Source organism: Carcharhinus amblyrhynchos, unplaced genomic scaffold (assembly GCF_965287045.1).
Source record: "Carcharhinus amblyrhynchos unplaced genomic scaffold, sCarAmb.v2.hapA scaffold_708, whole genome shotgun sequence".
In the NCBI taxonomy this organism is placed as follows: Eukaryota; Metazoa; Chordata; class Chondrichthyes; order Carcharhiniformes; family Carcharhinidae; genus Carcharhinus; species Carcharhinus amblyrhynchos.
The window spans coordinates 37,504-47,500 of record NW_027650448.1 but is presented as its reverse complement, the minus strand read 5'-3'; the positions used below and the strand labels follow the sequence as shown (position 1 = coordinate 47,500).

Sequence of the window (9,997 nt, the reverse complement as noted above, 5' to 3'; positions counted from 1 at the left end):
AGAGGGAGAGTGAGAGAGAGAAGGAGAGAGAGGGAGAGAGAAGAGAGAGGGAGAGTGAAAAGGGGAGAGAGAGGGAGAGAGAAAGAAGGAGGGAGAGAGAAGAGAGAGGGAGAGTGAAAAGGGGAGAGAGAGGGAGAGAGAAAGAAGGAGGGAGAGAGAAGAGAGAGGGAGAGTGAAAAGGGGAGAGAGAGGGAGAGAGAAAGAAGGAGGGAGAGGGAGAGTGAGAGAGAGAAGGAGAGAGAGGGAGAGAGAAGAGAGAGGGAGAATGAAAAGGGGAGAGAGAGGGAGAGAGAAGAGAGAGAGAGAGAGGGAGAGTGAAAAGGAGGGAGAGTAAGAAGGAGAGAGAGAGGGAGAGTGAGAAGGAGAGAGAGGGAGAGAGATGGATAGTGAGAGAGAGAGAAGGAGAGAGAGGGAGAGAGAGGGAGAGTGAAAAGGGAGAGAGGGAGAGAGATGGATAGTGAGAGAGAGAGAAGGAGAGAGAGGGAGAGTGAAAAGGAGGGAGAGTAAGAAGGAGAGAGAGAGGGAGAGTGAGAAGGAGAGAGAGGGAGAGTGAAAAGGGGAGAGAGGGAGAGTGAAAAGGGGAGAGAGAGGGAGAGAGATGGATAGTGAGAGACAGAGAAGGAGAGAGAGGGAGAGTGAAAAGGAGGGAGAGAGAGAGAAGGGGAGAGAGGGAGAGAGAGAGAGAAGGAGAGAAAGTAAAAGGGAGTGAGAGGGAGAACGAGAGAGAGAGTGAAAAGGGGAGAAGACTGAGAAGGGGAGACAGAGGGAGAGTGAGAAGGAGAGAGAGAAAGTGAAAGGGAGTGTAAGGGAGAGAGAGAGTGAAAAGGGGAGAAGAGGAGTGAGAAGGGGAGAGAGAGAGGGAGAGTGAGAAGGAGAGACAGAGCAAGAGAGGGAGAGAGAGCTGACATTAACACTGCAATGAACTTACTGTGAAAATCCCCTAGTCGCCTCACTCCGGCGCCTGTTCGGGTCACTGCACCCGAACCAGCACGTCTTTCAGCCTGTGGGAGGAAACCCACGCAGACATGGGGAGAATGTGCAAACTCCACACAGACAGTAATCCAAGCCGGGAATTGAACCCAGGACCCTGGCGCCGTGAGACAGCAGTGCTAAGAGGGATCTGGATAGGCTGAGCGAGTGGGCGAGGACCTGGCAGATGGAGTACAATGTTAGCAAGTGTGAGGTTATCCACTTTGGCAGGAATAATAGTAGGAGGGATTATTATTTAAAAGGGCGAAAAGCTGCAGCATGATACGGTGCAGAGGGACCTGGGGGTCCTTGTGCATGAGTCGCAAAAACCCAGTCTGCAGGTGCAGCAGGTGGTCAGGAAGGCTAATGGGATGTTGGCCTTCATAGCGAGGGGGATTGAATATAAAAGCAGGGAGGTCTTGCTGCAACTGTACAGGGCACTGGTGAGGCCGCAGCTGGAGTACTGTGTGCAGTTTTGGTCGCCGCACTTACGCAAGGATATTTTGGCCTTGGAGGGAGTGCAGAGGAGGTTCACTAGGCTGATACCGGAGATGAGGGGGTTGGACTATGAAGAGAGACTAAATAGACTGGGTCTGTACTCGTTGGAGTTGAGAAGGATGAGGGGGGATCTTATAGAGACATATAAGATAATGATTGGGATGGATAGGGTAGAGGTAGAGAGATTCTTCCCGCTTAGAAAGGACAGCAGGACTAGAGGGCACAGCCTCAAGATAAAGGGGAGGCGGTTTAGAATGGAGTTGAGGAGGAACTTCTTCACTCAAAGGGTGGTGAATCTCTGGAATTCTCTGCCCGTTGAAGTGGTGGAGGCTGCCTCGCTGAATATATTTAAGACGCGGGTTGATGGGTTTTTGATAAGAGAGGGGATAAAGGGTTATGGGGAGAGGGCGGGAATGTGGAACTGAGCCACGACAGATCAGCCATGATCTTATTGAATGGCGGGGAAGGCTCGAGGGGCTAGATGGCCTACTCCTGCTCCTATTTCTTATGTTCCAACCCACTGTGCCACCCGCTTCTGAATTCAGTTCCGATTTAGCCGCGAGAGATTGAGCTAAGATTCAATCGAAAATGAATGTGAGAGTTGTGGTTTCCAGGAGTGCAATGTCTTGATGGGGTGGGGGGGTGTTTGTAATGTACAGACACAGTGGGCTGATTGGCCTCATTCTGCACTGTAGGATTCTATGATTGTAATACTCCAATTTGCTTTTTATTTAAAAAACTGCAGTCACGTTGGCCTGACCATCTCCTGTGAGCAAGCCTGCAGTGAGAAGTAGTTTGTATCGCTGGCCCAGTGATCCAGGGGCCGGTTCGAGAGATTACCAGTTCAAATCCCACATTCGGAGTTGAGAGAATTTGAATTCAATTTAAGAGAGAGGAAAAAAAATAAATCTGGGAATAAGAGAGATTGCGGTTAAAAACTCGACTGGTTCGCTAATCTACTCAGGGAATTCCACTCATCATCCAGTTGGATTCTCTCGAGCAGTGGTTAAGCAAGGTTATGCTGTCTGAGACACTGAACCAGGGCCCTGAACACACTCTGTCTCTAACCCCGTGCTGTACCTGTCCTGGGAGTGTTTGATGGGGGGACAGTGTAGAGGGAGCTTTACTCTGTCTCTAACCCCGTGCTGTACCTGTCCTGGGAGTGTTTGATGGGGGACAGTGTAGAGGGAGCTTTACTCTGTATCTAACCCCGTGCTGCACCTGTCCTGGGAGTGTTTGATGGGGGACAATGTAGAGGGAGCTTTACTCTGTATCTAACCCTGTGCTGTACCTGTCCTGGGATGGGGGACAGTGTAGAGGGAGCTTTACTCTGTATCTAACCCCGTGCTGCACCTGTCCTGGGAGTGTTTGATGGGGGACAATGTAGAGGGAGCTTTACTCTGTATCTAACCCTGTGCTGTACCTGTCCTGGGAGTGTTTGATGGGGGGACAGTGTAGAGGGAGCTTTACTCTGTATCTAACCCCGTGCTGTACCTGTCCTGGGAGTGTTTGATGGGGGGACAGTGTAGAGGGAGCTTTACTCTGTATCTAACCCCGTGCTGTACCTGTCCTGGGAGTGTTTGATGGGGGGACAGTGTAGAGGGAGCTTTACTCTGTATCTAACCCCGTGCTGTACCTGTCCTGGGAGTGTTTGATGGGGGGACAGTGTAGAGGGAGCTTTACTCTGTATCTAACCCCGTGCTGTACCTGTCCTGGGAGTGTTTGATGGGGGACAGTGTAGAGGGAGCTTTACTCTGTATCTAACCCCGTGCTGTACCTGTCCTGGGAGTGTTTGATGGGGGGGACAGTGTAGAGGGAGCTTTACTCTGTATCTAACCCCGTGCTGTACCTGTCCTGGGAGTGTTTGATGGGGGGGACAGTGTAGAGGGAGCTTTACTCTCTATCTAACCCCGTGCTGTACCTGTCCTGGGAGTGTTTGATGGGGGGGACAGTGTAGAGGGAGCTTTACTCTGTATCTAACCCCGTGTTGTACCTGTCCTGGGAGTGTTTGATGGGGGACAGTGTAGAGGGAGCTTTACTCTGTATCTAACCCCGTGCTGTCCCTGTACTGGGAGTGTTTGATTGAGACAGTGTGTGAGTTTATGGGGAGATATTAGAGATTAAATGATGCAGTAAATATGGTGCTGTTAAACCACCTGTCAGACAGGCAAAACTGAATGGAGATAACTTCATTACTAATCCGATATCGACTGTAAAGCATCCAGCGCTTTTGAGCATGAAGAAGGACAGGAATTTGGTATCAGTTCTTCTTTTTATTCATTCCCGGGACACGGGTGTCGCTGGCTGGTCCAGCATTTATTGCCCATCCCTAGTTGCCCCTTGGAGGGGCAGTTGAGAATCAACCACATTGGCTGTGTGTCTCTGGGAGTCACATGTAGGCCAGATCGGGGTAAGGACGGCAGATTTCCTTCCCTCAGGGGAACCGGATGGGTTTTTCCCACAATGGGTCATCAGTAGATTCTTAATTCCAGATATTTTTTACTGAATTCAAACTCTGCTGTGGTGGGATTCGAACCCGGGTCCCCCAGAACATTAGCTGAGTTTCTGGATTGATAGTCTAGAGATAACACCACAAAGCAATAGGACGGCACGGTGGCACAGTGGGTTAGCACTGATGCCTCACAGCGCCAGGGACCTGAGTTCGATTCCCAGCCTAGGGTCACTGTCTGTGTGGAGACTTCACATTCTCCTCATTTCTGCGTGGGTTTCCTCCGGGTGCTCCGGTTTCCTCCCACAGTCCATAGATGTGTAGGTTAGGTGGATTGGCCATGCTAAATTGCCCCTTAGTATCCAAAGATGTGCAGGTTAGGTGGATTGGCCATGCTAAATTGTCCCTTAGTGTCTAAAGATGTGTGGGTTAGGTGGATTGGCCATGCTAAATTGCCCCTTAGTGTCCAAAGATGTGTAGGTTAGGTGGATTGGCCATGCTAAATTGTCCCTTAGTGTCTAAAGATGTGTGGGTTAGGTGGATTGGCCATGCTAAATTGCCCCTTAGTGTCCAAAGATGTGTAGGTTAGGTGGATTGGCCATGCTAAATTGCCCCTTAGTGTCTAAAGATGTGTGGGTTAGGTGGATTGGCCATGCTAAATTGCCACTTAGTGTCCAAAGATGTGCAGGTTAGGTGGATTGGCCATGCTAAATTGCCCCTTAGTGTCCAAAGATGTGTGGGTTGGGTGGATTGGCCATGCTAAATTGCCCCTTAGTGTCTAAAGATGTGTGGGTTAGGTGGATTGGCCATGCTAAATTGCCCCTTAGTGTCCAAAGATGTGCAGGTTAGGTGGATTGGCCATGCTAATTTGTCCCTTAGTGTCCAAAGATGTGCAGGTTAGGTGGATTGGCCATGCTAAATTGCCCCTTAGTGTCCAAAGATGTGCAGGTTAGGTGGATTGGCCATGCTAAATTGCCCCTTAGTGTCCAAAGATGTGCAGGTTAGGTGGATTGGCCATGCTAAATTGCCCCTTAGTGTCCAAAGATGTGTAGGTTAGGGGGATTGGCCGTGCTAAATTGTCCCTTAGTGTCCAAAGATGTGCAGGTTAGGGTGGATTGGCCATGCTAAATTGTCCCTTAGTGTCCAAAGATGTGTAGGTTAGGGGGATTGGCCATGCTAAATTGCCCCTTAGTGTCCAAAGATGTGCGGGTTAGGTGGATTGGCCATGCTAAATTGTCCCTTAGTGTCCAAAGATGTGTAGGTTAGGGGGATTGGCCATGCTAAATTGCCCCTTAGTGTCCAAAGATGTGTAGGTTAGGTGGATTGGCCTTGCTAAATTGCCCCTTAGTGTCCAAAGATGTGCAGGTTAGGTGGATTGGCCATGCTAAATTGCCCCTTAGTGTCCGGAGGACTAGCTGGATTAGATGTGTGGGGTTTTGGGGATAGGGGTCAGGCCTGACTCAGTGGGCCAAATGGCCTCCTTTTTAATGTAGGGATCTTATCCGATCAATTGCCACAGCTTCAATTCCATTGGATGCCGTGGCGGGGTTCGAACCCCAGGAACGTGAGCTGAGTTCATCGTGTGTTCCGATTTGGGGGCCACCCTGCTTCCAGGGTCTTTGGGTGATGTGTCTCTGTGCTGTGTTTTTCGGTGGTTCGATGCGTGCCGACCTCGATTGACGCCCATGCACCTCTATCCCCGCAGGTGCCACCTTCGACGTGGCGATGCGCTTCCTGTACGAGTGCCCCTGGAAACGCCTGCAGGAGCTGCGAGCCCTCATCCCCAACATCCCCTTCCAGATGCTGCTGCGAGGCGCCAACGCCGTGGGCTACACCAACTACCCCGACAACACCGTCTACAAGTAAGGCCGAGTCTCCCTCCTCCGGCCCACCATCGACCAGCCTCCCCCACAATCGACCAAGCTACCCAGACACAAAATAGTCCCTCCCTTGTCCCACTCCAGCAGGGTGCAAAAGAAGACAAACGCTCATTAGAAACCTCTGGAATGTTATGGCGAGGTTGGTGAGGCCAAATTTGGAGTCTTGGGTGCAGTTTTGGTCACCTCATTCCAAGAAGGATAGAACATTCCAGCACAATCCAGGCCCTTCGGCCCTCCATGTCGTGCCGAGCTCTGTCCAAACCCAAGATCAAGCTATCCCCACTCCCGATCATTCTGGTGTGCTCCATGTGCATATCCGCTTGGAAGTTGCTCAAGTGTCCCGACTCCACTATTGCAGTCCATTCCGCACCCCAATCATTATCCGAGTGAACAATCTACCTCGGACATCCCTCCTATATCTCCCACCTTATAGTTACGCACCCCCCCAGTAATGTTTATGAACAGGGGGTTTGAGTTTAAGAGCCGTGGGGTTATACTGCAACTATACCGGACCTTGGTGAGTCCACGTGCGTCCATAAGAACATAAGAAATAGGAGCAGGAGTAGGCCATCTAGCCTGCCCCGCCATTCAATAAGATCATGGCTGATCTGATAGTGGATCAGTTCCACTTTCCCGCTTTCTCCCCTGTCTATCAGAAACCTATCTACCCGTGACTTAAATATATTCATCGAGGCAGCCTCCACCACTTCAACGGGCAGAGAGTTCCAGAGATTCACCACCCTTTGAGTGAAGAAGTTCCCCCTCAACTCCGAATCCACCCGAGGAAATAGTCTTTGAACTTCCACTCTATCAATCCCCACCCCCCTCATCATCTTATAAACCTCTATTAATAAGGTTGAGAGAGTGCAGAGGAGGTTCACAAGGATGTTGCCAGGACTTGAGAAGCTGAGAGATTGAATAGGTTAGGACTTTATTCCCTGGAGCGTAGAAAAATGAGGGGAGATTTGATAGAGGTGCATAAGGTGAGATTGGTTTACATAGCGTGAATGCAAGCAGGCTTTTCCCACTGAGGCTAGGGGAGAAAAAAACCAGAGGACATGGGTTAAGGGTGAAAGGGGAAATGTTTAAAGGGAATATTAGGAGGGGGGCTTCTTCACGCAGAGAGTGGTGGGAGTGTGGAATGAGCTGCCGGATAAATGCAGGATCACTTTTAAGAAAAACTTGGACGGGTTCATGGATGAGAGGGGTGCGGAGGGATATGGTTCAAGTGCAGGTCAGTGGGTCTAGACAGAAAAATGGTTCGGCACAGACAAGGAGGGTCCAAAGGCCTGTTTCTGAGCTGTCATGGTCTATGGTTCTAGCTCATAACCTTTGAAATGGTGCAGACAGGATTTACTGAGTGGAGCGGTGCTTAGTGCTGCCATCTCGCAGCGCCAGGGACCCGGGTTCGATTCCCGGCCACGGGCCACTGTCTGTGCGGAGTCTGCACATCCTCCCCGTGTCGGCGTGGGTTTCTTCCGGGTGCAGAGATTTGCAGGTTGATTGGCCATGCTAAATTGCCCCTTGGTGTCCAAAAAGTACAGGTTAGGTGGATTGGCCATGCTAAATTGTCCCTTAGTATCCAAAGATGTGTAGGTTAGGTGGATTGGCCATGCTAAATTGCCCCTTAGTGTCCAAAGAAGTACAGGTTAGGTGGATTGGCCATGCTAAATTGTCCCTTAGTATCCAAAGATGTGTAGGTTAGGTGGATTGGCCATGCTAAATTGTCCCTTAGTGTCCAAAGATGTGCAGGTTAGGTGGATTGGCCATGCTAAATTGCCCCTTAGTGTCCAAAGATGTGTAGGTTAGGTGGATTGGCCATGCTAAATTGCCCCTTAGTGTCCAAAGAAATACAGGTTAGGTGGATTGGCCATGCTAAATTGTCCCTTAGTATCCAAAGATGTGTAGGTTAGGTGGATTGGCCATGCTAAATTGTCCCTTAGTGTCCAAAGATGTGTAGGTTAGGTGGATTGGCCATGCTAAATTGCTCCTTAGTGTCCAAAGATGTGTAGGTTAGGTGGATTGGCCATGCTAAATTGTCCCTTAGTATCCAAAGATGTGTAGGTTAGGGTGGATTGGCCATGCTAAATTGTCCCTTAGTATCCAAAGATGTGTAGGTTAGGTGGATTGGCCATGCTAAATTGTCCCTTAGTGTCCAAAGATGTGTAGGTTAGGTGGATTGGCCATGCTAAATTGCCCCTTAGTGTCCAAAGATGTGTAGGTTAGGTGGATTGGCCATGCTAAATTGTCCCTTAGTATCCAAAGATGTGTAGGTTAGGGTGGATTGGCCATGCTAAATTGTCCCTTAGTGTCCAAAGATGTGTAGGTTAGGTGGATTGGCCATGCTAAATTGCCCCTTAGTATCCAAAGATGTGTAGGTTAGGTGGATTGGCCATGCTAAATTGTCCCTTAGTATCCAAAGATGTGTAGGTTAGGTGGATTGGCCATGCTAAATTGCCTCTTTTGTGTGAGTGAGACCAGCTGGGTAAATATATGGGATTGTTGGCGGTGCAGGCTCGATGGGCCAAATGGCCTCCTTCCACATTGTAGGGAATGTACGAGAGGTGCGTTCCAGGGAATTCCCGTTGCCACGGCTGTTCGGAAAATCCCTCCCCATGTGTTTCCTTCGCGTGCCACCTCCGTCTTGTTTGCCATGTTGGGTAAAGACTGGGGTAAAATAATCCTCCCGGCATTTCTTCTTGGTGCCGTCTTTCACTGCCTCTTCCCCGAATCCTGAATTATTTTTATAATCCCTCGATAAGTTAATTTTGCCTTTTCCCTCCCATTGTTCCCTTGACAATCGAACTATTATCTGTCTGGTACGTACCAGACACTAAGACACTCAGGGGCAATTTAGCATTTCAATTCACTCCTCTTTTACTCTCACCCACGGAGTGTTGTTATTAGCACATCGCTGCTTGTTCCTCGCAGTAGACACAGATCTGTGAGACGGTGTTCCTTATAAATCTTTCCCGCTGCTATTCTCAATCTCCTTCTGTGGAGAGCATCCAATTTCCCCCGGTCCATTCTCACCCAGTGCAAAAATCAATTTGTTACACACATCTGCCGCCCCCTCGATCTTTACCTCAGAACCTTATTGTGCTGTGATCGCTGTTGCCTCAGTGCTCCCCCTCCCATGATTAAACTGCTCCAGCTTAGCACACATTCCCAAATCTAACAGCGTTCACTCTCTTGTTGGGTCTCTTCGAATCTATAGATCACAAGAGGGCCATTCGGCCCATTGTTCTCTGCACTGACTCCCCGAAAGAGTATCTTACTCAGGCTATTTACGCCCCCACTCCGCCCAATCCCTCATAACCCTGCAACTTCCCCATGGCCAATTCACCGAACTATACATCTTTGGATACAATTTGGGGTGATTCATCGGAGCGTTTTGTGGGGGGGGTGCAACCGGGCCCCTCAAGGGTCGAGCGGCAGGGTTGGGGTGGGGGGGGGGGGGGGGCGGTGGCTCTGGGCACTGCCAGGGGGCCCAGGCTGCCACTGCCCAAGGGGCAAAGTGGCAGTGCTCAGGGTGCACTGCCCTCCAGGCACGAGGGCATGGGGGGGTGGGTGCAGTGGGGGGGGTCCCACTGCCGCTCGGCAGTCGGGAATGTTGGGGCGGGGTGGTGGAGAGAGAGATAGGCCAGCAAGTGGGGTGGGCTGGTGGGGTATCGGGTGTCGGGGGAGTTGGGGGGAGGTTGGGTCTGCGGGGAGTAGAGGGGATCGGGGCTGGTGAGGTGTCAAGGCTGGGCTCAGTTATTTCCCGGGGGGGGGGGGGGGGGGCATGTCATCAGGCCCTTGGGGGTGTGGGTGGGGGGGGGCTCGAAGGGCCAGCGATGCGGGAGTGGAGAGGGGCTGGTCAGCGATCGGGAGGCTGGAAGTGTGGGGCCACTGCGCGTGTGCCGATTTGTGCGCTGACAGATTGGCGCATGCGCAGTGGCACACTCAGCACTACGCTGCCGGCCCTCCAGCGGGATTTTTAAACCGGGTTCACACTGAGGCACTCTGCAATGCGCAGAGTGTGGGAGATTCATTCTTAACCACGCAGCGCTCCGTTTCCCCGGTAATCTCACAACACCGGGGAAATCTTGGACCGTATCACCCATGACGGGAACTTTTTTTCATGTTCAGACTTAAAGGCATCAGATATAGGAGCAGAACGAGGCCATTCGGCCCATCGAGTCTGCTCTGCCACGGCTGA

The 9,997-nt window shown here is 51.0% G+C and overlaps 1 protein-coding gene across 1 annotated transcript in view; it reads left to right on the top strand.

The window, feature by feature from the left end:
* Nucleotides 1-9,997, top strand: part of LOC145339858 (pyruvate carboxylase, mitochondrial-like) — a gene marked incomplete at both ends in the record, with an annotated part of 57,109 nt that overhangs the window by 20,421 nt on the left and 26,691 nt on the right. The window contains one exon of the mRNA XM_080184393.1: nt 5,622-5,778. Coding sequence (XP_080040519.1) covers nt 5,622-5,778 — 157 coding nt within the window. The remainder of the gene's footprint in view (nt 1-5,621; nt 5,779-9,997) is intronic.